The 26,989-nt window shown below is 48.8% G+C and overlaps 1 protein-coding gene across 3 annotated transcripts in view; it reads left to right on the forward strand.

Moving 5' to 3' along the window:
• Positions 1-26,989, forward strand: part of IGSF3 (immunoglobulin superfamily member 3) — a 94,605-nt gene that overhangs the window by 21,093 nt on the left and 46,523 nt on the right. For all 3 annotated transcript variants that reach the window (XR_007780157.1, XM_050985414.1, XM_050985333.1), the window contains exon 2: positions 6,012-6,389. Coding sequence is in view for 2 of the 3 variants with exons in the window: in XM_050985414.1 (XP_050841371.1) it covers positions 6,012-6,389 (378 nt within the window). In the remaining variant the exon portion in view is untranslated. The remainder of the gene's footprint in view (positions 1-6,011; positions 6,390-26,989) is intronic.

Genomic DNA, 26,989 nt, shown 5'->3' on the forward strand with positions numbered 1-26,989 from the left:
TTGCCTGGTGGGGCAGAGTGTCTCCCTCAGAGATTTTATTAGTCTTCAGCCCAGGGCAAAAAAAAAATGATGGTTGCTTGGGGAAGTGTTCTCAGTGGCTGGACAATGGTGAGTTTGGAAGAGTCTTCTTGAAATGAATTAGGGTTTTGTGGGTGTCAGCCCTGCTGTGGAGTCCAGATAAAAAGCAAGGACTAAGTGATGGGCTGGGTTTGGCAAGAGGTGTCTGCAAGTTCTGTGGGTGACAGAAGGGAGAGAGGAAGGGCCATCCCCTGGGAAGCCTCGTGCATAAGTGAGACTGAAAAATCTGATTTAAGAGGGAATATGAGCTCAGAGGATGCTTACTGTCCTTGAGTAATTCACTGGCAGCAGACGCCTGTGCAGGGCACAGTGCTGGTGCCTTGGGGCAGGAGAGTCAGAGCACTGAGGAGGGGTGATGCCACAGCCTGCAGCTCCTGGGCAGCAGGGTACGGGGGGCATTAGGACACAGGGAGCAGCAGGACATGGGGAGCAGCAGGAGGAAGTCTGCTGGCACTTGCCTCAGCTTAGATGGCACCATGCCATGCATTGGAGCACAGTGGCCAGCTGGGTGGTCAGCCTGGGCTCCTGCAGGTTCCCTCAAACCTGCATGAAGGCAGCAGTGGCCACAGCCTCTGGTGCGCTTGCACCTGCTCTTGGGCTGAGCTTGCCCGGAGCATCTCTGCAGCTCAGAATTAGACTCTTAAGCATAACTGCCCTTTAGCACTTATGTCTGAATTGTCTTCATTACTGGGGACTTTCTGCCAGGTCCTGTGGTCTGCTGCAGATGCTAATTTGTCATAGCCAAGTAGGATTTATGCACGCTCCCCTTCCCTCTCCTTCCCTGCACAGGGGCACAAGCTCCCATGTCAGTTCTAAGGATGTTTTGAGGGAACCAATTCAGGTGTTGAGAGCAGAAATAGTCATGCTCTTAGTGAAGAAGCCAAAATAGTACCTTTTTTAGCTTTTGTTGTAGTATAACCAAGGCACAGTCTGCAGACCCACATTGTTGAAGAGTACAGTCTGCAATGACATGGGTTGTGAAGGGGTACGAGGACAGCTGTACAGAGTAAATCCTGCACCTTGCTCAGCATCCTGACTCAAAAAGCTGTAGCCAGGTAGCTGTGCAATTGTAGCTTGTTTTGGGAGCCTTATGAACCTGACGTGATTTACCTGTTTGGTAGCCCTCTCTTACATGCTGTCCCACTCATATTTTGACCCATATAAACTTCTTCCATACCCACAGCATTCTGTGGATCTGCTGTGTGCAGTGTGGATTCTGTGTGCAGCTGCAAAAACTGCTTCCCTTGTTATAAATCTGGGTCTGACCAGTTTCAGTTGATGACCCTTGGTATTTAAAGCAGAAAAAATGGTACAGGGTAAAATTCTTGACCATCTTTGCCATGGCATGTATATTTGTGAAAAAAACCTTTACCGGATCCCCTTCAAGTCACCTTTTTTTCCCTCCAGACTCCATTATTTCTGACAGAGAAGCCATTCCCTAGTGTTTATCATCATTGTTGTTCATCTCTTGACACTTTTGCAGGAGTGCCTGTAAGTTGAACAAACAATAGCCCCAACAACAAAGCCCAGATGTGTGCTGTGTATTTGTGAAAGGGAGAGGGATCTCCTTGGAAATGCTTTCTGTCTAATAACTGTAGTCAAAGGCACAAAGTAATTTTTAAAGGAAATTTAGGATTAATATTGTCAGTTATTGACAAATAGTACTTAAGAGATTCTCAGGGAAGGAAAACTTCTGTAAAGCTGCTGGGGTAGAAATATCCCCTCAAACCATGTAATCCATTTGGTGGTCATCACTGTTAGCCCTGGTGCTTATAAAAAATATCTATACCAAGAAGATATGTATATCATGACTTTTTTAGTTTCTGCCTAGTGATTAGAGACCCAGGATAATACTCGTAAGAGCTCAAGTTTCTCCTTCAGATTAAATGACTACTGGCAGTGATTATTGATATGGAAGATAACTTGGTGCAACTGCTGCAGTGCTTTTGGATGTGTGCAGACATAACCCATATGGTCTGAGATGGAGAGAATATTTGTGCAAGAGGTTCTTCATCATTCTGTCATGAGTTTTTATTTGTTCTTTTGAGCTGTCAGTGCTGTGGCAGAGTTTTTGTGTGCTCAGGCATCCTTTTATTACACTCACCTGTCCCTTGCAATAAGCCTTGAGTCAATGTTCTCAGCTGAAAGTTTTGCACGCGTGTTCTTCTGAAAGAGACCTGAAGGTCCACCTCCTTCCCAGAAGGTAAATGTCTGGCATTTTCTGAAATGGGGCTTCTTCAAATTACTTCAAATCAAGCACCTGAAATGACCAGTTGTGTGTAGAAAACCTGAGCTCCAAGCTCTGCATGTGTCTCCATGGAAAGGTCAGATCGTGCCAAAATCATCTGAGGTTGCTGTGAGGGTACAGATTTTGCAAAGACACAGTGTACTCAGAATCTGAGCTGCAGCAGTGCTGGGGGAGATGCCTGGCTGGCAGGGATGCTTGATGCTCCTTCTTTGCTCCTTTCTTTGAGAGGCATTGAAATCCTGGCTGTGATGTGACAAGGGAGACTTGAATGACTTTGTGACTCTGACATAGCACTTTTGTCTTGCCTTTCCTGTGCTTTTCAGAGCTGTTTCCCATGACATTTGCAGTCCCCCTGCTGGGAGAGCTGGCATAGGGCAGGTGCAGGGACTGGGCATCTGGGGTTCCTGGGTCCTGCACTGTCCCTTGCTGCTTCAGTCTCATCACCTGGCTGCACTGCCCCCTTTGCCACTGCTCTTATCCTCCGTGCACTTCCAGGCCTTGGGAGATGGGTGAGCTGAGAGCTGCCTGGCTATTGTTTGGTCTGCCCCTGGCTCAAAAGGCTGGCAACAATAGCCCTGATCGTAGGGGATAAGGATTCAGGGGATGGCTTCCTCCTTATCACGTGGGATTTGCTGTCTTTTGAAAAAAACAGATGCACAAACCTGCAATTTCTTATTAATTTTAAAGTAGCACTTGGCTCACTACCTCCTCCCTATCAGCCCTTGCGTTGTCAGTAAATTATATTGGATTTGCAATTAAAAGCCAGCTGTGCCAGTGCGGTACCAGCCAAATGCCACCATCACTGTCTCCTGGGTGTCCTAGGGAAGGTGTGGAGCACACAGCTCCTCCTGTAGTGAGCTCTTCTCTCACTTCAAGAGGGAATGATAAGAGTTTAAATGGGATCTCAAACGCGTTATTTTTGTCAATCAGTGCAGTTGCTCACTAAGAAATTAAGTTCTCTTCTTAATACTGTGTATCATGGATATAGCTTGCAAAATGCCAAACATCATGCAAAAGGTAGCTGTTTGAGCACAACATGTACTGCTGGATGTCTGCCTCAGGCTGATTGTTTTCCTTCTTTCCTTTCTTGATTAAAATAGTTTTGGAGAAGTACTTCTGCTTCTGCTGTTTGGGATTTTTTTTAAGTGTTGAAAACAGTTTGCAGGACTGCAAACTCCTGCTCCGTGTTGGAGCAGGAGTTTGCAGTCAGGCATGGGGAGCAGCACTGAGGGTGTGCTGCTCCCTGCTCCTCTGGAGATCCAGCCTGTTCGTCCAACTTCTGAGCCTTTGTGTCTCACCTCTGGGACAGCAACCTGCTGCAGGCTGTAGCAAAAGCCTGACTGTTTTGTCTTCTGTCCATCCTGGAGCTGGGCAGGACTTCTTCTGCACTGTCTCCTTCTGTCCCTCAGCTTCTTAGGCTGCTGGAGCCAGAATGGAAGCAGGGAACTCTTTGGCTCTTAACTCTCTCACTTTTGGCTGCCTTAGAAATGTGCAGCAATCCAGTGTAAGGGGAAATAGAAGAGGATGAGTGTAGAAAGTGGGTCCCTTCAGAATCTGGAGGACTCCAGGTTAGAGTTACAGTAAAGGTCCTAGAAACCACTGGCAAGGGAAGAAGGAAGCCCATGTCAGTGCTGGCCGTGAGGGTGGGGAGATTTGATATCTACCAAAAATCTCTGCTGTGGGTCACCAGGGTTGTGGTCTTCCAGTGAGCTTTGGAAAGTCAGATACCCATCTCTGATAAAATATTATTTTTTAACTAGATATCTGGAAAACTCTTATGTAAAAAATCCAGCACCATGTTAAAAGCCTCATAAACGAAGTTGTGTGCTTAGCTGAGAAATACCTGATGGAGTGTTGTGTGTGGAACTTTTAATTCCTACCATTGCACATTTGCCTTGTGGTGCAATTTTAATTGTCATTGCAGGTGGGATATGTGTATACTGTAGCGAGGCTATATGTGCATACAGAAATTGGATTATGAGCTGTCTTTAGGTGTGTAATAAAGATCTTGTCCTTCCTGCTGCTTTGAAAACAGTTCACTTCAAAGGCTGTAATATTTGCTTTGTCCTTTGGCCTTTGTGGGGTGAGAGAAGAGACTGCCTGCACCGTAGATGTGTTAGTTGTCTCTAGCAGTATCTTTCCCCAGGATGAAGAGATTGGTACAGCAAACAGTGGGGGAGTGTTTGCCTCTGTTGTTCCTCTCCCTGTTTGTTTCAAATGTGCTAGCTTTCCCCGTCCTCCCCTTAAATCACATTATTTCATAAAGAGTAAAAAGAAACATAATTTGGAGCAGCAGCAAGCTGAGCCCAAGTTAATAGTTTGAATTGCACTCCATCTGTTCAGCTGCATGCCCTGATGGATGTGCTGAACCCATTTTTCACAATTTGTTTTAAGCTGCTAAGAACCATCTCTCCTGGCTCCAGTCCAGGCTGGCTGTGGTGAAAAACTTCGTTTCTGGACATTGATGTTCAGAGGGCGGGATTGAATCAATAAACCCCAGATTCAAGGCTACCTCTTCACCTGCAGGATGCCACTTTTTGAAAGCTTAAATTCTTCTCTGGACTTGAGCATTGTTATTGAAAATTAGAGAAAGGGGGAGGAACTCCCAACATACAGATGCACAGAGAGGATGAAATTTGCAAACGTGATTATGCAGGACCTGCTTTAAATCGGCTTATTGCTGTTTTATGATGGCAAGCAAGCAGTCACAGAAGCCAGGGTGATTGGCCTTGCCATGTGTGCATGCTGCTGGTAACTCAATAACCGATGAACACCCACCGTGGTCTCCAGACCTCGAGCCTTTGATGTAGCAACAAACAAGATAGATTGCTGTAATTTATCTGGCCCCTGGAGGGCTGTGCTGGTAATGTGCCATGAGCCCAAGGGCCAGCCATCCATAATCTGTGTAAAAATCCGGCGGATTGCAGTCGCCGTGCTGCGGGGCTGTCTTTGTTTGGTGCTGCACGCCTTTGCATGTGTACAGCGCAGGGCACTGGGCCCTGACTCCAGAGCCAGGGGCACTGAGCTTTACTGGAAAGTGCCCACTCCTTCCATTAACTTTAATTGGGTTTGTTATGTGCTAGATGCACACCTTTCAAATCGGCTTGGGAAGGCAGTGCTGGAAATATGATATTTCTCTGTGGGCCTTTACAAGCATAAGAGAGAATGGAGAAGTTGTGCTGGGTTTAGGGAAAAATAAGGGGGTTTGGTACCAGCTGAAGCCTCTGGCAGGTTTGCTGATAGAGAATGGGTGCCCGGGGCGCTGGAGTTGGGTGGCCTAGCAGCCAAAGGAGAGGGAGTGTAACCCATGGCCTCTCTCCATGGGGGTGATAAGGGTTGGAAAGTAAAAGTAGTGAAAACAAAGACCTGTCACCTTGAGTTTCTGATTTGTTACTGCGTAGTATGTTGCCCTTTCACGCCTGGGTTCTTACTACTTCCAAACAAGGGGTTCATGTTACCTCAAAGCTGCTTCTTTTGTGGGGTGTTTTTTAAAACGCTTCCATTGAGTCAGCAAGAATTCTGCAACGTAACTCAGGTGCTGTGCCAGAGCCTGATGTGCCAGATGTAAAACGGGGTGTGAGGGCTTGCTTTGTCCATCATGGCCATAGAAGGGCAGGGATGTATCTGGGTGTAGGTGTGGGGACTGCCTGCTGGTCAGTAACGCTGGGCTCCTCTCCTCCCACAGGCATGGCGCTGGCCCAGCGGCAAGTGACGGTGCAGGAGGGACCCCTCTACCGCACGGAGGGCTCCCACATCACCCTGTGGTGCAAGGTGAGCGGCTACCAGGGCCCGGCGGAGCAGAACTTCCAGTGGTCCATCTACCTGCCCTCGGCCCCCGAGCGGGAGGTGCAGATCGTCAGCACCGTGGACCCCTCGTTCCCCTACGCCATCTACACGCAGCGCGTGCGCGGCCGCGGCATCTTCGTGGAGCGGCTGCAGGGGGACGCCGTGCTGCTGCACATCACCGAGCTGCAGGAGCGCGACGCCGGCCAGTACGAGTGCCACACGCCCAACACCGACGAGAGGTACTTCGGCAGCTACAGCGCCAAGATGAACCTCGTGGGTAAGCTGTGCTGCTCAAGCCGTGGCTGGGCCCCTGCCCTGGGGTGGTGCAGTTTGTTCCTAGGGATCCCTGGGGGGCCCCCTGAGCTGTACCTTGGCTGGTAGCACAGGCAGGCAAGGAGACTCCACACGGCTTCTGAGGGTGCTGATTAGGTGAGGGTTTATTGGGGTCCCACCCCCGGGAGCAGCGTGGTTTCTGAGGGAGAAGGGGGGAAGGAGGGGAAGAGAGGGAGAGCCTAGGGAGCAAAGGGCCAAGAGAACCTGGTCTCCCTCACAGCTTAACAGGGAGATTCAGAGTGGGTGCAGAATAAGACTTGGGCAGGCAGGCAAGGAGACTCCACATGGCTTCTGAGGGTGCTAATTAGATGAGGGCTTATTGGGGGTCCCACCCCCGGGAGCAGTGTGGTTTCTGAGGGAGAAGGGGGGAAGGGAGAGCTTAGGGAGAAAAGGGCCAAGAAGAATCTGGTCTGCCTCACAGCTTAACAGCGAGATTCAGAGTGGGTGCGGAATAAGACTTGGGCCATTGGGATTACAGATACGTGATACTTCAGGGGAGGATCACAGGCTTGGAATAAACCCTGCATTTTTGAGGGGTGAGGCAGGGCATACCATTTAACTAACATGTAACACCACAACGGGGTGTGAGACCCTTCCACCCAACATGTGCAGTGTGGTCTGCATAGGCTGTCAGATAACAATCCTGTGAGGGAGAAGCGGAGCAGGGAGAGCAGGTGGCACAGTGGTGTGAATTGCAGGAAATCACGGTGTAGAGGCACAGGAAACAGTGAGCTTTCTTCACTGATAAGTAGCCTTTATAAAAATGAGACACCAGGCAGCACGGCTGGGCAGAGGAACATTTGAAGCCATGGCTGAAAGCAAAACTGGGACTGATTTACAGAGAGGGAAAGGGCCAGGGAGTCGGTGTCAGATGTCACAAGACACAGACCAGAGAGCTGCTTGCCAAAGGTGGTGAAATAACTGAGCAGGGAAGAGAGGAGTAGTAATGATCAGCACATAAAAGGGAACAGGAGAGATGGTCATCTTCAGGCTCTTACAGCTGTACAGTGCTGAGTACATCCTGAAACCACTGAGCAGATTGAGCTGAGTGTGGTGAGTGTGGAGAAGCAGGTTTGGGAATTTTTTTTTTTTTGGTTTGCGTTAGAAAAATCAAAACCAGGTACTTTTAGAATCTGGAGTATTTCCACAGCACCTCTTTGACTAGAAGCTTTGACCTTTTCAGGCTTCAGCTTGCTTTCTGTATCTCAAAGCAGTATTTGAAGTGTCTAACTCAGCTAATAGCAGTCAAATAGCTTCCATCCAACTCTTTGGCTGAAAGACCCCTAAAAGAGCTCCTGTACAACACAGACACCCCTCTAGCAAATTCAAGCCCACGGACAGCAAGCAGGCTTGCTTTCCTTTGGAGGTGTCTGTGAGGCTGCAGCTTGGAAACCACTTTGACATTATCCAGCCCCTGCTGGTGTTGCTGTGTTGACGCAAGAAATCCAGGGTGAAAGGAGCCAGGATATTATTTCAATCACAATAGCCTTCTTTTGGGTTGAGCTTCTTGCCTCCAGCTTTCATAGCCTTGGTGTCTTTCCTTCAGAGGCGCCAGCCCAGCCACTCTCCCAGGTGAAGCTCCACAGCATGGGTGTAGGTGCATATTTAGGTGCCTTTTTGCAATCTGATATCCATGAGTGGCTGGGGGGTAGATGCCTGAGTATTCTAATTTTTATTTGTAGGTCTGTAATTTGCTTTAGGTGTCTGGATTTGCAGTTCCCAGTGCAGTTTAAACAAGACTGAGTCAGCACTGCTTTTGTTAAGTCACCTTGGGGAGTGAAACCCATTGAAACCAACACCCATTGAAAAAACGTGCCTGGGGACAGGGTGGGGTTGGATGGATTCTGGGCGGCTCTGCCAGAGAGCTGGAGCTGAGCGCAGTCAGCATATCCAGTGGCTGGGCAGTGGGAAGCTCCTCCACTGCTCTCCCATGAGTCTGGGGAGCCAAAGCTGGGTTGATGGTGTTTTTGCTCTGTCCTTCCTTTTCCACAGCTATAAACCAGTAAGATCTGGGAGTCTGCAGACACCCATGGGCAGTGCTTGGAGGACATTGGCTTTGTGGCTTACATGTGTCAGAGATACTCAAGAAAATTGATCTAAAGTAACTTCTAGTGGATTAGTTAAATCACATTATGCCCCTTCATGGATGCTTGTGCTCAGGATTTTGGGGCCTAATTTGGTTTAGCTTAATTCATTTCTGAAAATTCACTTTGGAAATGGCTTAGGGTCACTTGCATTTTCAATGTAAGCATCTGTGTACGTTCCCTTCTGTGGGTTAGCCAAACTCTTGACAGAAACTGAATTTTTTAGAGTGCTCCCAGCAATGACCTGTAGACAGAATGCCCTTACAGAGAGCCTTCCTTCTGCCTCTCATTCGTGGGAAGTGGTGCTGACTTCAACTTTGTTGGACCCTGAAGTCCTTCTGGGGAAATGGGCTCCTCTCTGCAGACCTGGGCAGATCACAGGTCCTTTCCGTTTTCCTGTCTCAGCCATAGGTTGGGGGTTTTCAGGCTGGTTTTGTTTCTGCAGACAGTGTGCAAGAAGAGGTACAGAAAAGAGTTACTGTTCTCATTTTCTCAGAAGAAGAACCAAACTTTTTTTTTTCGTTCATCCAGTTATGAATTTTTAATTGACTCATTAGATTGAGTGGCTCTTTTCTGGCAGCAGCAAAGCCTGAAGGGAGACAGGTTTGTTAGCATCTCTATTCTCTCCACTTATGTGTGAAGTGGATGGCTTTGAAGCAGTGTTGATTTTAGGCTTGCTGCTCTGGGACCTTGGAATTGTTGTATCCCGTGGTTTGAGGAAAGAGCTGAAGGAGGAGTTTCTCCTCTTTCTCCACCTTCATGATACAGCCCTGTGACAGGGGAGCTGCATGGGACACTGGTGCAGCAGCACGTGGGGCTGCTGTCTGCACCGGGGCATTTCAGCTTGCAGCAGAGCAGCAGGGATGTGTTCTGCTCCTGCCATCTGAGCATTGTTGAAGGCTGTGTCTCCAGGGCTCTGAGGCTGCTAAAAAATAATCTTGTCAGCTTCAGAGGCATGCCAGTTTGGCTTGAAAGTACACTTCACCCCACCTCATGAACAACAAGCGTGGTACTTGTCTCTCTGCCAGTATTAATGTCACTGCTCCAGATTCCTCTTCCCTCACTGAGACTTTGGCCACAATCTAGTACTGCTTTGAGGACCTGATGTCTGTGATGGCCTGGAGTAAGAAGTGCTCCCTAGGCACTCTGTGGGACTCTTATCTGAATTTTAGGCATGCAACACAAGTGCTAATCTCACTGAAGCTAGGAATGAGGCCAGTCATGTGGTTCAAAGGCCTTCTGCCATGCGAGAGCGTGTGTATCGAGGCTTAATCTTCTTCACCAGTCTTCAACTGCTTCAAAAACAAGCCTTTCTGTATATTACTGCTCCTCTTCTCATCCCCCTCTGAGCTGCATCTTTGGGATGATGGAGTTGTGCCTGGACTGTGAGATGTGTTAGGAGAAGAATTTAGGACATCTCAGACTGAGTTTCAGGTGCTGAGGGAGGTGGGGTAAAAAAAAAATAAGAAGGGGTGCAGCTCTTCAGGATGTTGTGGGGCCACGGCCTTGTGACTGATGTATGAAAAAGGATTAGCCCATGTACAAAGTCTGCAACTCTGTTGTTTGCCTTCAGATTTTAGTTCCCTGAGACTGACACAAAACTGTGTCATGCTCTTTTACTCAGGGTGGCAGGAATATATTTTGGAAGATCTCATGAGTTGTCTGCAACCCATTTAACACCAGACTTGCTGCCCAAGGTAGATACCCAGGCAATATCTGCCATCAGAAGACAGAAAAAGACAAATCTGGAGAGCAGTCCATCTTTGTTAAAATTAAGTGCATAGTTCTCTATGTTGATTAGAGAGAGATCCTACATGTTAGACTCAAGTTAGGCACTAGTGGCTGTAAACTTGGCTGCTTTTGGAGACTTGCCCTATCAGGCTTCTAAGCAACTACTGGGAAATTTGACTTTGTGGTTGAATTGGGAAGACACTTGACTGTGCTGAAGAGGGGAGTTACAAAATTTAAATTAGGGTGATTAAATTGTGGATCTGGGGACAATGCACGCAGTTGTGTTGGGGTCTTGCTTGTTGCTGGCTGTGATAAGTATACACTTTTTTAAGAAGAGACAGCAAAAAATTTGCAGGTGAAGGAAAGCAGCATCCCAGAAGCACAGCATCACCACTGACAAGACAGCAGTATTTTCCAGGTTGCCATTGGAATTATCTTTTAACTCTTGAAATATGGGCAGAAGAGGAGGTTTCTGTGCAGTAATTTAGCTGGTGAAGCTGCAGGAGTGCGATGCAAATTGAGGTGGTGGTTTGTGCTTCTCCTGTTGATGGGTAAACTTGTGTTTTGCTGCAGGGTAGAAGTGAGCACATGGCAGTTCCTTCAAAGAGCGTGAGTCACTGCAAATTTGTACTCCACTATATCTCTGCGATGAATTGTTTGTGTGCCTGTACCCTCACTTAGATAACAGTGAAGAGGCCCAGGTCTAACCTCTTCAGAAGTTTCAGACTTTTATCTCAGTGTTTTTTCATCTGTGCTCCCAAAAACGTTGAGATCTTTTTCAGAGTAAGTGATTTGAGGGAAGAAATCAAGCTTTGAGGTTTTTCTTAAACATGTAGTGATAGAGAGAGAGGAAAGGTTTCAAAGCACTTGAAGAGGTGGCAGGTCTTTTAGTCTTTACTTTGGGGGAAGCAGCTGTTCAGCATCAATCCTAAACAAGTTAAAGCAAAAAAGTGAAAGGGGATTGGATGGGAGGAGACCACAGTCCCCATGGTACCGCAGACTGGGAAGAAGCAATGTCAGTGCAGACTTGAGAGACAAGGAGCACTCAAACATAGCTGTCTTTGCAGTGGGCAGGGGCTGCTGTGGAACTGGTGGTAGTGCCTGCAGGGATGGTCACCAGGACCTTCTTCCAGCCAAGCTTAGGTCACAGAGGGCAGAGAGGCTTCATGCTGGCTAGGTGTTATTCAGTGGCTGCCCTGTCAGCCTGGTCACACTTCTGCTCTCTGCTGTTTCTCACTGGTCTCATCCTGCCTGGGTGGGTTGGTGCCTTGGCCTCTCTCCTGTTCTCCTGTGTCCTGCATAACCTGTGATGGTTCCCAGGGGCTCTCTGTGGCTTTTTGGCTGGTAGCCCCATTGTGGTTTCTACACTGTGCCAAGCTTGGGAGTGGTGGAGGGCAAGGGCATTGATAGGTGAAGAGCCATCTGCATCTCTGCCTGAGGTCAGGGCTGGCTGTGTCTCTGCCTGGTGGGGTCTTGTCTCCTAATGCTGAGCTGCCCAAGGCACTTGCAGCTCTCTGCAGAGCAGGACTCAGTCCATGGGCACTCAGACCATGCCTTTAGGAGTTTGTCTTCAGGATTCTCTGTGCCCTGCAGCTGTGGCATATTACTGTGTTATGCAAGCCCAGTGACTGGGACAGGGAGAGCGCCTGTAGGGTGTGTCTGAGAGGCTTTGGTGGCATGGGAGATGGGAGAAAGGTTTATGCAGGCTAGATCCTTAGCACTGGGAAGAAAGGAGCTGTGTGTGTCTCAGACAAGCCTTCAAGAGAAGAAAGCAGGTCTCTTTAGTTGAACTTGCCACCAAAAACCACCAGGATCTCTCTGCTGAGAGCAAAGGAGTGTGTAGCAGGCAAGGAAAAAAAAAAAAAAAGAACTTTTATTATCCCATACCAGCTGCTGCTGCTTGTTGCCAGCAGCTTCCCTTCTTCTTCGTCAAGTGCTGCCATACGTGATCTGTCTGTGCACAGAGCCGAGGGAGAAAGTCACGTCACAGTTTGGATTTGGGAGAGCACAGTCTGCTTTTGGCAACCTGGATGAGAGCAGTCACTTCTCTCCATGTGAGGACCTGGGTGGCTGCTGGTTTATTCCTGCTGTCAACAGGGCTGAAGGTGGCTTTGCTTGAGGCAGGTGTCGAGGAGAGGGATGGCAGTCTCAGAGAGAAGGACCTACCAGTTTTGATAGAAGTCTTTAAGAGCTCTTCTTTCTGTGCTGCATTTTTCTTCTTTGTCTTCACCAGAGAGACAGGGAAAAGTGTTTGTCACTGTCCTTGAGTGAGCAGCTTGTGTCCTAGGGAGACCAGGCTTTTTGCAGATGAGCAGCAGCAGGGCAAAAATCGAAATAAACAGTTCAGCCTGTCCTGGAAGGTTGCAAAGGCTTCATCTCCGGAGGCTTTCAAGACCTGACAAGATCAAGCTCTGAGTGGCCTTGTCTGACCTTAGAGCTGACCCTGTTTCACCCTGTAGCTGCACTATAGACCCCCAAGGTCCCTTCCACCCTGAATTGTCCTGTGATGGGCTACTTGGCTGCGCTGCAGAAAGGAACCGCTGTTAGGCAGCATTATGGAGGGTTGCTGCTAAATAAAGGAATTTGGAAGGTCAGAGCTAAATAATGCCATAACATTGATGATCTCAACCAGGTGAGAACAGCAAGGACCTATTTTACATCTCCAAATTCTATTTTTTTTTTGGCATATTTTTATATTTCATATTGTTCTTTTTTCTCTTGTGAGGTTGCAGGAGTTTTCTCCATTGCTCTGCTCTGGTGTATGAAGGTGGAACATGGAAATCCTAAGCACAGACTAATCTCTCTTAGTCTGTCTCGGCAGCTTGGCTACCTCCATGAAACATGTGTGTGCCTGATCTGGCCAAGCTGTGTGAGTTAACCAAAGTGAGCTGCAGGATTGGTGTTGTGTGTGTGAGTTACATTCATCTTCGCCTGTTTGGGCTGTGCTTGTTGCAGTAATTAGCTCCCCAGAGGAGTAAAATGTCCTTCACTTTCAAATTACCCTTTAGCTGGCATTAAAAAGGGATTTAAAAAAAAAATCAAATGCCTTCTTATAGGTGGCCCTTTGCAGCTAGACACAGGGTATTTTGTTCCTACTGGCCTCCTTTATATGCCTAATTCTCTCTGTAGTAACCTTCACAAAATAATTGACCTATGCTCCTCTGCTTTTTCTTTCTGTTCCTGCTATGGATGGAAAAGAAGTATTTGTCTGTTAATGGGGGAGGAGTGGGGAGGGGTAAACATATTTACCTCTGGCAGCTCCTGTAGCCAGGGCTTGGGGAATTGCACCTGGTTTGAGATGCTACAGGCATTCAGCCCTGTTATGCTGCCAACTTGCTGCATGTCCCTGGATATGGAGCAATCCATCTCCCTCCCCATTCTCCAGCTGGTAAAATTAGGGATAATAGCACACAAGCCTTTCACAAAGTCTATGCTAAATAATTGTGATGGGCTTTGAGCTCCTCAGATAGCGGGAGTTAAAAACAAAGGCTTATATTTCAACTCTGCCTGGTAATAATGCTGAATAGGATTCATCTCATGTCCTGCTTAGTCATTTCTGCTATCTTGAAAGTGTAGCTGCCTAAGCTCACCCAGTTTTCCCCTGGCAGAAGCTGTGAGGCTGATAGGCATTGCCAGACTGGGGGGCCGGTGATCCTCAGTGCCGTGGGCAGGGACGTGGGAGCCTGGCACAGGCAACCCTGTGCTTTAGTCATGTACAATCTGGCAGTGAATTCCATGGGCTGGTTATTCCTTGTGCTTCCTAAACCGCTATTTTATAGATAGCAGTCAGGTTAGAGCTGATGGCTTATGACAGAAATCTCTGTGCGTGCCTCTCATAGAGCAACAGGGCTCACTCCTTTTGTGTGTCTTTATCTCATCCCATGTTACTGTGTTTTCCTGCTAAACACTTCCAGTTATTCCTGTTTGTTGCAGTATGCCATCTACTATTCTTTCCTCTTGGAATTGCTTGCCTGGTTTTTTCTTTCTTATTGTTGTATTGCATTGCATCACTTCTGTACCTCTGAATGTGCAGGAGAAATGGAACAAATGTTGGGCAGCCTATGCCTAAAAAATGGGTAATCTATTGTATCCACTCTATTGTTTCTTTCTTCAGTTTTTTCTTCCCCTCCCTCGCCTTTCTGCCCTGTCCCTCAAAACCTCAAGCAGTTTGGTGGCATGACATGCTTTGTGGGAAGGGCTCTCAGGTGGGGATTTGTTTTCTTTCTTTTTTTTTTTATGCCATCCACCTACCCATTTCTCAAAAACCTGGCATTAGACACATTTGGAACACATCACTGTATTCCATATGTTTTTCCTATATTGTCCCCTTTGAGGCAGAGGTACTTTTTTTAAATTTAGCTAGCGTGTGGAGAGCAATTACCATGAGAATATGTGTCCTTTTTTGGACGTACCTGTACACTTGTGCTGATGCATTGTAAGAAAAAAATGTATTCTAAAAGCCATTTCTAAAAATGTAAATTAATTCAGCCTCAGGCAATTGCACGGCCCTCTGCTCACAGATCTAGGCTTGTCTTTAAAATGAGCCCTCTTGTTTCCAGACTTTCTACATCCCTTCCTTGTCAGGAAGGCAGGTGTGGAACCCTGAATGCTGACTTGCTTTCAGACTGTAAAGAGCTGCAGTGTTTTGCTTGGGTGGCTTTGTGTGCAGCGCTGAGCCTGAATCGTAACATCAGGACAGTCAGCTAAAATGATCTTTGAAAACTAAGCAGCCTTTCCTGAAAAAGCCTCTTTTCTGAAGGCTCTGAGTTGTGCCCTCCAGTCTGCTCTCGAGCCTTGTCTGGCTCCTCTCAGGCGTCCCCCAGGGTGATGAGAAATGGGCATTGCTCTTTGCTGAGCCCTGAGCCTCCTCAGTATCAATGAGGCTGCAGGGCTTGGGGTCCTCTGCTGCCCTGAAAGGAATTGCTGAAAACACAGCCCTGCTCAGACCGTGTCTTCTTTTTGCTTCGCCTACTTTCTCTTCCCATGTGCTTTGCCAGTTCCTGATAAAATGAAGTGTTTGGTAATCATATTTGCCATGTTTTGTAGGATGCCTTTCAGTCTGTCCCCCAGAGTAGAGGGATTGGTGACATAGGCTGACTGTGTATATTGACATAATGTGCTGAGAAGAGGTAAGGGATACAAAGGTTTTTATGTAGGAAAAAAGAATCTTTAGTCAGAGCACTTGGTGCACTTGATGACCAGCCACAAGTGGGTTACTCAGCATCCTAGGTTCAAGCCTGGGGCAAAAAGTTGTCTGGTGTTGAAAACAGTTTAGTGCTATTTCCCATCCTGAATTCAACATTTCTTCCTGATGATGTCTGGGCAGTCCCAAACCCTTTTTTCTCCCCCCCGCCAAATGATTACTTTTTCACTACATGCACAACTAAGAGAAGCTCCAAAATATAAGAAAAAAATTACTGCACACAAAAGGAGAGCCAGAAGGAGCTGGGCTGGGTTGCATGAGCAGGTGGTGGAGCCAGCATGCTGCAAAGTGGGATGGGCAGAGCCTGGTACCTGCCTCCTACCTCCTGTGCACTCGGCAGCTTTCCAGGGGCTAGAGGGGAGCTCAGGGACACCCATCTCTTCTTCCACCTGCACCTCCCTGTCACTGCTGGGTACTGAGCAGCCAGCACGGCCCTGGTGGCTCCCTGGCATGGGCACCATCACCCAGTGTCACTGGCAGAGCCTGTTGGCATTTCTGGCTGCCTTTTAGGAGAGGCTCAAAGTGTGCAGGTTTCTGTGCTCGTGTGCTTCCAAAGAGTCTCTCGGCGTTAAACGGGGAAAGCGACGACTGCGAGCGCAGCTGGTAACATATGGCACCCGTCCCCTGCCTTAGCAATTGCTCAGTGAACTCTGACAGTGAATACGGTCCCCGTGGCTCCAGCCAGCTGCAGCACTGAGAAATCCTGCAATGGAGCGGCCCCTTTTTCCATCACCACTGAAAACTTCACCTTCCACGTTGCCTATTTTTCCTGCTGTGCTTCCCTGGGGAGGTTATGTCTGTGTTTACTTGTCCTCCCACTCTTCTATGGTTTTTTTTTTTTCTTCTTAATTTGTTTTCCCTGGAGGATTGTTTTATTTGTTCTTTAATTCCAACCCCTCAGACTTGGTTGCTCTGCACTTCTGTTGCTCTGCTGCCCTGAGAGTCAGGGACAGCTGTCTCTGCTGATGGTGTGATGCTTTCCTTGAGTTCTCTTGGAGAACAAGTAGGTCTGGTGATGAACAGTGGAGTCCCCACGCACTCACCCCAGAGAGTGAGTACAGTGCCCATTGCTCAGCTGTGTGCCACAGAATGCTCCCTGTGGTGTGGCTGTAGATCTTGTTAAAAAATTGCAAAACCAACAAAGTCAAACTGGTGGCTATTGCTCAAGCAAGCTGCAGAGCAGCACAAATTTCTCTTAGGAGCATTACCAATCTACATCAGATCTTTTCTGTCATCTCAGATAAGATAGCACTAAACTTGAAATCCTACTGCTTTTGTCCCACCCCTAGCTCCAATGATTTGGAATCCTTATCTCTAATTAGAGATGTTGCTATTGAGCATCAGGGGAAGAAGGGTGGGGGAAGGGGGAGATGGTGAGAATCCTTTAGGTTTAAAGCTCCAGAGGGTCTCTGCCCTGCTTTTGCTACCCACAGGAGAGGTGGGAAATAGAAAGCAATTCTTTGGTGGTTTAGAGTCCCACAGCAGCCTATTCCTCCTCCTTCAGCCCAAAGCCCTGGCAGGACTGGCCTTCCTCCCCTCTCCCTTCAGCTCCAGGTGGTGCAGGGCTTTGCTTTATGTGCTGAGAAGGAAACCTGACCTGCACTGGGACCGAGTTGCCCCTTGGTAAGGAGAAGTTGGGGAGAGAAATTTTCCATCTTGATTCTGTGTCTGCCCTGTCAGTTTAGCCCCCTAACAGTTTTACAATCTTTATCTGATATAGGTTTAAGAGGATTTCCCTAGGCGCAGTGGGATTATTATAAGTCAGAGAGCAGTCTCCAGCTGATATTCCTTCAGCAAGTATTTATTTTAAGTGGGTTTAACAGTATTTAATTTTAAAAAAACCAAAAGTTTCTGGGTTGCTTTTTTTTTTTCATGGATTGCAAGTAAATTGTTGGTGCTATCAGAAAAGTAGAGCCTGAATAAAATGAAGAAATGTATTATTGCTTTCCAGGCTGGGGGTGGTGGAAGGAAAGCAGCAGCTGGAGGTAGGGAGGATAGAAGATAAAATAGTAATGTGGTGGGAAAAGTAACATTATTCCATGCAGCACTGATTAGTAATACTGCCAAACAGCTGTTTATAAATGGGAAATGTAATGGGAAGGGGGGCTGCAAGGAACATGAGAGCGCTGCAGGTGCTGCTGGGTCATCATATGAGGAGGGGATGGCTTCTGTCAACCTTTTATCTGCCCCCTGGGGTATCAGGGGCTGTGCTGCTGCAGCCCCCAGGAGCATGGGGGGCTGCGGGTGTCCCCTCCACCCTCCCTGGCCCTTGTGGGAAGGTGCTCAGTTGTTTTTGTACATAGTATGCTCACCCCAATTTAGGACTTTTGTGTCACCTTCAGAAAGGAGGAGCATTGGCGACCTTTGGCTTTGGGAAAGCTGTGCCTGTAGGAGAAAAATCTCCTTTCCAGCCACATGTGGGCTGCTTCTTTATCCTCTTCCCCCCTCTGGCAGGCTTTATTGATGGCAGACGGCTCTGGGGCTGGATGTGTGTGCACGCATCCAGGAGTCGTGCTGTCTTAGTGAGAGCCGCCTTCTGGCCACCTGCACCCAGGCAGCATCCTAGTCCTTGGAGCATTTCGGAGGATGCTAATGGAATGGGATTAGCCGCCCCACTTGCCCTTGCCATCGACAGGAGATGCTTCTGGAGAGCCTACAAAGAAAAGCCAGAGCTAACAGGGCAAACCCGAACAAAGGCGCTTTAGAATGCAGAGAGAAGCGTGATTTTTACCCTGAGGAGGCAAGAGGTGGGGCTGCTCTGCTCCCCATTTGAAGTCTGAATGAGCCTCTGCCTTAAGGGATCATGGATGATGAGTTGGTGCTAATGGGCTGGATGCCCTTCAGTGTCCCGGCTCTGCCTGCCTGCTCCGGTTCCCTGACATTGTGGTTCAACATATTGCGCCCTTCAGGGCTTTATTCCTTGCTGCTTGAGAGTTAAAATGATAACTAAGGGCTCTCCAAAGAAATGTAGAGCTAGGGATGCCTGCCCTGGGGAAGTGTGTCATGGCAGGCAGGGTTTTCTGGACAGGAGTGCCTCTGTGCTAGGCACAGTGTGCTCTGAGCACTTAACTTTCTCAGACCCTGTCATCCTTCATTTTTAGCTGTCTATTCAAGAGAGCAAGATTTTTATGAAGCCATTTCTTACCAAAAGCGTTTCCTGATTGTAACTTGTAATGCCAAACATACTGAGGGGTGAGAAGGTTTAGAGAGATCAGTTTTCTTTATGGCATTGTGCTGCTGCATGGAAGCGAAGAAATCCAAAAGCAGCAGGTTACTTAGCAGAGGGTTAATGTTGGGCTCTGTGTCCACTGAAAAATTGCAAAAAAATTGCATCAGCGTGCCACAAATGACCACAGGTGCTCTGGCAGTCTGTTGTCACCTTTTGAGCTCTCTCAGGTGTACTGATGCCACCTGTCCACAGCCAGGAGTCCTTGCAGAGCTGCAGGTGATGGTTGTGCCTGACAGGTGGCCTACCTGGCACTGCAGCTGAAAGGGGGGAGCGCTGGCACAGCAGTGTTTACCTGTGGGGAAGGGAAAGTGGCTGGAGAGGTGGCATTATTAGGGGCATGAGTCCATAATTTGGAGAGATTCTGTTTTGAATGAGCTCCTTTGTTGTGGGTGCAGGCCAGAAGGGCTGCCCTGAGAGGGGCAGGTGCTCTGGGACAGTGTGAAAGGTGCACTGTGGTTGCAGTGTCTTCCCTTCTGCAGAAGTTAGGAGCACTGCCCATCATCCAAACAGCCCCTGAATGTATAAGCATATCCAGAGGAGTGGTGCAGGGAAAAGCATCCCTTTGCATGAGAGGTTTCTGCCTCCAAGCAGAGTCCTGGGGTGCAGGGTAAGCTGAGCCAAGGATGGAGCCCTTTGGCTGTTGTGGGATAGGAGATTATGGCACCCCTGACCTCACTGAGGAAATGGAAGGTTGTAGTCATACCAGTGCTGGGCAGTGTGAAGGAGAGTAAATGAAGGTGTGCAAGGCAGAGAGTGAGTGGGCTGAGGGAGATGGAGGTGGGGGGGTTAAAAACCAAGCAAAAGGTGAGAGGAGGGAAGAAAGGGAGTAGGAAGAAAAGAAGGAACAACAGCACTGGGAAGGCAAGAGCAGGAGGGAGTGTAGAAGTGGCAGGTGGAAGACCTCAGATGGGAGTTTTTGTGCTGTTAAAAGCAGTGGGGTGTGTAGGTTGGCATCTTGGAGGTACTGAAGCGGGGAGAGCTGAAATGATGATGACCAGAGAGGAGGGACTGTGGCTGGGGTGAAAGGAGTGTCCCTGCTCCCTCCTGCAATGTAAGGAGGCCCCTGAACTGCCAGAGACTTGAGTCCCTCTCCATCTCCTCTCCTTCTGCAGGGCTTTGTGGGGGCTCTTCCCCTACCCTTTCTGTGTGTCCTTCGAGTGCCCTAGATGCTGTTTCAGGCTTTTGACTCTGGAGCAGACAATGGGGGTTTCAGTGCTGTCTTCCATCAGGGCTGTCAGGATGCAGTAATTACCTTTGCACTGCTGCCTCCTACCCTTTATTCCTCTTCCTTTTGTGACTGGGATGTCAGAGGCAGTGATGGTGCTTTGAGGAGCTCCTTTTGAAGTGACTTTGTGAGTCACAGGACTGGTGAGCAGTGGGGAGTGAGACGCTGGTGCCCGGCACTCTCAGATCCTTTCAGCTCCCTCCTGTCTGTGGCCAGAGCAGTGTGTCCTGCGTGCCCATCCTCGGAGACCCCAGGCTCCTCAGATCTCATCTGCTTAGAGAGCCCCTTGGTGAGGGTTTGATATGGATGGAGGGAAGGGGGAGAGAAGGAACAGGACACTGGAGGTGTGCTGGGCTGGGCAGCAGTGCTGTGGTTTTGGGTTGTGCCTGTGGGGCTGGGCTGAGCCAGAGCCTGTTGCTGTGAAAAGCACAGTGCTGGCTCAGGGTGTTGCACGGGTGCTGAGCTACCCCTGGCAGAAGTGGGATGAGTTTCTGCAGGTAGCCGTGTCACAGACCATCAGAACAGCAAGATGGACTTGCTATCTCCTGTGGTACGTTTGGGCCACAGGATCCTCTGGTAGGGCTAAGTTCAGCCGGATAACTGTGGGCAGTTTGCACTAATGAGATGTTTTAGATGACACACGTGCCCCCAGGAGCTGCTGTAGAACCCTCCCCTCCTCGAATTTCTCACTGAAAGGCTAGAAGGTGCTTTTCATCACTGCTAAAGTGTCATGAGTTGGAGCCAGACAACACAGTCCCAGCCCTATTACTGGTCCACTGAGCTGATGCCCACAGGCTCACCCATCCTGTCCCTTACTATCTTCTGGTTGAAGTTGACAAGACTGAAATGTGAGTCTTCTCATTGACTGCCAGGACTTAGCACTGCTGTTGAGTGTTCAGGGATGCTGTGTGGAGCAGTAGGACAGCCAGCCAGCCTGTCTATGAAACCCCTGTGCACCAGCCAGAGCAGAGCCTGATTAAGCTTATGAAACCTGACAAGATCACAGCCCAAGGTGGTATTGCTGGAGGCTGCTTCACTAGGAACTGTGTTCCTGTTGCAGCAGCACAAGCATTAGGGATATGTCACTGGAAGCCTGTCATGACACACAGCTAGCCCCTGAGTAAGGAGCATGTCTCTCACAGCTGTTAGCCTGCCAGCAGAGTGCAGGAAGAGCCTGCTCCCAAAAGGAGCACAAGCTGCATCTGCTTGCAAATGAGGAGCAGTTCCTCCTTCTCTGCCATCTTGGCTTGCAATGGATGGTCCCCTGAACAAGTAAATGCTGACCAGGGCACTGCTCTTTTGACTCTACAGGTACAGCAACCCCTCCAGCTTGGCTGGCATGTGTGTCCCCAAAATAATGGCATTGCGATCTGTGAAGGACATCCCCATAGCCCCACTGCTCCATCAATGGCCTGTGTCACTTTGACCCCAGATGAGGAGCTGTTGCCCATCTGTCAGGGCATGGCAGTTGGTGCCCGAGGGTGCTGTGTGCTGCTTGCTGTAGGTCTGGGAGCTGGCAGAGCAGGGACTGCTGCAGGAGGCTCTGTGTTCTGTTCTCTGCTCACCATCAGCTAAAATAAGCTCTGAAGCGCGATGCATCCTGTAGTACAACCTGGGTGGGAGACTACCTGACTCACCGCCTCTGCCTAGCAGCGATTGCAGGGATCTTCGTGCCACTTGTTGTGGATCTGCATGAAACCAGAGGCTTATATTTCCTAGCAATCAGTATTTCTCATGCAGGCACTGCCCTCGGATTCCTCATGGTCGGATTTGTGCTAGTCTGGGAGAAGCAGCAGCAGCAGCAGCTTCTTAAATTGACCGGCTCTTACGCCTTTGTTTCCTTCAGCCCCACGGGGTTAATCTCCTTCTTGGCACCTGATTATTTCCTGCTGCAGGGTGTGTGTTTGAAATTCTCATTTAGCTGGCTTTAATCCCCATCTGGGAGCTGTGTCCAGGTCCCAGGGGCTCGGGGTGGGTTAATACCTGAGCCCCCCCTGAGCAGCTCAGTCGCCTCTGCCTCTCCCCACAGCTGGTGGCTCTCGGGTGTTCCTGAGGGAGGTATTGAGGTGAATGAACCACTTCCCAAATGGTTACTGAGTGTTTTGTGTTCCTTTGCGAGGCTGGTGAGCATTGGTGTTGCTGGCTTAGCAGCAGGCCTGCTGAGAGGCAGGGATGGGGGCTTGCAGGGCTGCATGGTCAAATGAGAGATGGAGCTCCCCTTCTTCTGCTCTTGCCATGAGCTCCTCTCCTTCACCTCTGAAGCACATCAGGCATTGACACAGCTGGCAAAAATCACTATATCGCCACAAGCCACTAGATTCTCTCACTCTTCTGCAGCTCCAGCTTTTTCCTGCTATTTCTGCAGGTAGTGGCACCCAGTACTTTTCAAACCATTGCTCCGTCTTGCTGCCTTTTCCTTCCACCCCAGAGATGCCCACAATTACCTTTTCAGTGTTCCTCTGCCACCCACTTGCCTTGATGCCTGCTCCAGGCTGTCACACTGCCACCTGCCACCTTCCCCCTCTTCCTTTGGGACAAGACCATTCCCAGTGGAGCTCAGTGTGCTCTGTCTCCCAGCCCCTGTGCCACCCCATGGGGAAGTGGCTCTGGTCTCCCTGACTCCTGCCGTGAGTTACCGGTGGTTTTTTAGGATGCTCGGTTTCCTCTCCCGTTGACTTTCCCCCCTCCAGGTGCTTCTGTCGGCGTGTAATGAGCTGGCACAGCACAGAGGAGTGGCTCCCCGGGGTGCTTCTGGCTGACACTACGAGCAGCAGACGGTGACTAAAGCAGAGACAGCCCCGTGCTTGCTTTGTGCCTCCCGTGCTCCTCTGAAGGGATCGCAGATGGGGAATGAACGGGAGCGCTTGGAACAAGCGGCGCCGTAATCCCTCCCTGCCCCCGCCCCTCTGCCCCCCTTTTTGCAGACATTAGTTTGATTAAAATTGCATGAGCCCACACACGGGTGTGTTTTATTTTATTTATTTATCTCCTCCTAGTGAGAGACTGGTTTGAGGTCTGCTTTGTGGGAAAGCAGCCAGAGGGATGCTGGGGAATTCGAGGTGGTTTAAAAAACTTTCCCTCCACGGAGCTCACAGCTGGCTGCTGTGGGGCTGGTTGTACTGGTGAGACCTGCTTTTCCTGTGGGATGCTAAACACAAGCACCTTCTTCCCAGCAGAGCCTGAGGTCCTTGCTGGTAGGACCTTGCCATGCCTGGGTGTGTGCTGGGCAGGCAGGAGCCCCTTCCAGCGCTGCTGTGGGGCAGCAGCATCTGGAAGAGTGCAATAAGATAGCTCCAGCCAAACTTCACCCAAGGCTTGCTACATTACTGAGGTCATCTTCGTGGCTGAGAGTGGGTGTAGAAAGCCAGTGTGAAACATAGAGATGAACTCACAGTATAGGTAAAACAAAACTAGATGCGTTCTCTTTCAGCCAGGTTTGCGCACCCAGATTGGCCACAAGTAAAGTCTATGTTACCATTTGAAGCAGCCTCCTCTCTCTTCTAGAAATGGGGAGATGGCATGAAGAGTTAAATTACTTTGTTCTGCTGCCCTATTCCCCTCTGTAAATGCAGTATTTTTGCCAATGCTGTGGCAGTGCTATGTCAAAACCTCTTGGTAGGCATTAATAGTATAGGCTGTCTGACTGCCTCATCCAGGGGCATGTATGTATCAGCTTTTGCATGTTTTCTCCAGTTCTGGAGAAGAAAGATGCTATTTTCTTCCCTTCAGGAGGGTTTACTTTTAATGAAATGTTGCAAAGTGCAGCATTGACTCCTGTGAGGGCTCTGTTGTGCTCCAGGCTTGGTTTCCTTGTCTGTATCTTTGTCCTGCCCTCCTTGTGCCTCTGTGTTTTTCCCCAGGCAGATCAGTGAGCAAAAGGGCCAGCAGCTCCCAAATGGGCTTATTCCAGGGCATTGTGAGCTGCATGGAGGTTTCATCTTTTCTTCTCAGACACCACTGTGCAGCACAGGGCTCTGGGGAAATGGGCTGGGGTAGCTGGTGTCCCAGCTGGCTGCTCACCCCTGAACTCCTCCAGCTCAGCTGCTCTGTCAGGTGTGCAAGCCCATGCACTTCTAGAAGGTGGAAATGCAGAGGGAGCTGTATGTCCCCAGTAGGAGATGGCTTGGATGAAATGGTTTTGTAGTGTCTAAAAAGATAGCAAGGTTTCATTCAATAGCAGTGCAGGACCCTGATGGATGCTCTGTGCAAGGGGTTCAGAACCCCTCGAGGTCCTGCCCCTCTAAGGCAAGAGGAACCCCACACAGCCCTTGCCATAATCTGGTGCAAGATGTGGCCAACACATGGTGTCCCCTGGCATGGAGTGCCTTCAGTGACACCCCCATATCTACCTTCCTTTAGGAGGAGTGGCCTCTCTGTTGGGCACAAGAGTCCCTGTCAATGCCACAGGTCTCGCTGCAGGATGCACCAGCTCCCAGGTTTGACGCGACTGTCACCTGCAGGACACAGTTCCCTGGGTTTCTTGGGAGTGTGGCTGCTTGCCTTCCCCATGGACTGGAAATCTTTGCTGGCTGGTAGGGGTTAGCATAACAAAGCATCAGGTGAGAGGGAGGCATTGAATTTCAATAAACCAGCAACTGGGGAATGAAATCTCCTTGCTTCTAATTCGAGCCCAGGCGTCCCTCTTGCTTACCTTGGAGCAAATCTGCTGTAATGCATAGGAAACAGCTCAGCAACTGCAGCTCTGGCTGTCATCGAGGTGCAGGCTGAGGGTTATTAAAGACCTGCAGAGGTCTGTAAAAAAAATTTATGATCTTCTTGGGCTTAGTCATTGCAAGTTAAATATTTGAATAGGTAGGGGCAAGCATTTTGCTGAAATTGGATGATCCCTTTCATATTTATGTTTGGTTACGCTTGCTCCGCATGTATTTGGATGCTTGGCCAGGGGCGGAGAGGGAGGTAAGGGATGAAAGGGACTTAGTACAGAGAGGGGAAAACAGGAGCAGGGAGTGATTAGAATGGAGAAGAAAGCAAAGGAAACTACTGAAGGTTAAAAATAATAACAATTAGGCTTGGGGGAACCAAGAAGAGGCAGCAAAATAAATCAGGGCCTTTGAAGAAAAAAGGGGATAGACAGTGAAGCCTTTTATTAAAATCTAAATGGCTGACTCTGAAGATAAATGAGGTTGCAAAGAAACAATGAAAATAATAAAAAGTGGAAGACAGGAAGGAGGGAAATATTTAAAAGGAAAATGAGAGGTTTTCACAGGTGTGTGCGATTGAGCATGTCAGCAGAGATGCTCTGTAATCTGCTCTGATAATGTGACAGCCACTGGGGGATTGGAAAAACAAACATAGCCCAAATCTTGCAATTATTTTCCCAGTGAGGTGAAGTTTCCTGAGTGTGTAAAGCTGATGATGTCCTCCTTTTGTGTATCTCTGGGCTGCAGGTTACAATCCAACCTTTCCTTTCTGGGATGTGTCAGGAGCTGCTGCATGGACTGTAAGCAAAGCCTCTCAGTGCACTGCTGGCTGGAGAGGCAGTGATTCTGTGCTAGCCTGGGGTTCACAGCCATTTCAGCACACCTTGGGAAAATCCTGCTGTTTTCCACCCAGAAGTGTTGTGCTGCAGAGGTCTGTCTGCTCTGTTTTGATCTGTTTGGCTGTGTCAGTGGAAGTGGTCGGTGATTTTAGGAAAGAAGGATCAGGGCATCCCACTTGCTAAGGAGGAGCCAACCTCCTGTTGGGCTACTGAGAGGATTTGTAAGGTGGTCACCTGGTTTTGTGTAGGTCCTTGGCACTGTGGGAGGTTTCTTGGCTTGGTAGGACATGGTTGTGATGGATGAAAATGTCAGACTCTGCTCTGGACAGGTGTGATGTTGTTTGCATTTCTGGGAGGTCAGGTCTGACCCATGGACAGACAAGTGGAAGAATGTGGTGCTCCAAACCAGGCTGGGATCTCCAGTGCTGCCCATCTCCATGAGTAGCTGTGCACTGCAAAGTGGGAAGGATTGAGTTCATTGACCTTGCTGTTCATCCTTTCCCAGTGGAGCAGTTTTTTAAGGGGGGCCTGACTCCCAGCAGGGACAGTCCTGCTGCCATCCACCAGCCATGCATGGATTAGTCTCTCTGTGGAAATAATATTTCCAGGAGGGAGCCAGTGCTTCATAGTTCAGTGGAAAGCCCTGTCTCAAAATCACTCTCAGCAGTGTATTGGTCTGCACCTAGGGCAAAACCACAGCAGTCACCATGAACTGGAGAGGTGGAAAACAGATACGTGACTCTTTTCCTTAAAGGAAAAATGTTGAATCACAGGGGCCTAATTGCTTAAAATAAATGCTGGGGGGAAAAAGGTAGGAGGAGACTGGTAGAGGTGAAACTCAGCAAGCCAGTGCTGGTAGCCCCTGTTATGCTGCACATCCACCCACTCTGTCTCTACTGCTGTGTTCAGGGTGAACATAACACATTTCTTAGGGATGAGGCTGCCTCTTACCCACTCTCAGCCTGTGTTTCCACAGGCAAACATCTCGTGGACCATAGGAAAGAGTTCCCAAGCCAGGCTTACCCAAAGCTAGAGGAAGGCCGTGCTCTCAATGTTCTCAGTGTGGTGGTGTGCACCTCAGCAGCTCTGTGGATAAAGGAGGAGCATTTGCCAGCCTCCTAGGAATTTAATCTTCACATTTGCCTCCTATTGTTTCTGGTACTCTTGGGGGCTGAATTGTCATTGGTGGCATGAAAGGAATTGGTTTTTCACTTGCCACGTGGGAGGTAGTGAGTTTTGCACTCTGCCTGTGTATCTTTTCCACAGTCTTGTTTATTACCCCCACCCCTTTGTGGATACCCTTAAATTCCTGAAATTATCAAGGTGAACTGCATGGATTAAAGTCTGCTACAAATATCTGTTTTAACAGCAGGGATGAGAGGCTGCATTAGTTTAACTGAAATCACTTTGTGTGGAATTCTCTGGCATAAACCAGGTCTTAATAGATCCTCAGAATGTCTGAGGATGATCGAGTACTCAAATAAACTTGCAATGAATTTTATGGGAAAATAGCTTTCTGTCTCTTTTATGTTGTCATTTTTGTTTGCGTGTTTTTTTGTTTTTTTTCAGTGA

This window comes from Serinus canaria, chromosome 1 (assembly GCF_022539315.1).
Source record: "Serinus canaria isolate serCan28SL12 chromosome 1, serCan2020, whole genome shotgun sequence".
NCBI lineage: Eukaryota > Metazoa > Chordata > Aves > Passeriformes > Fringillidae > Serinus > Serinus canaria.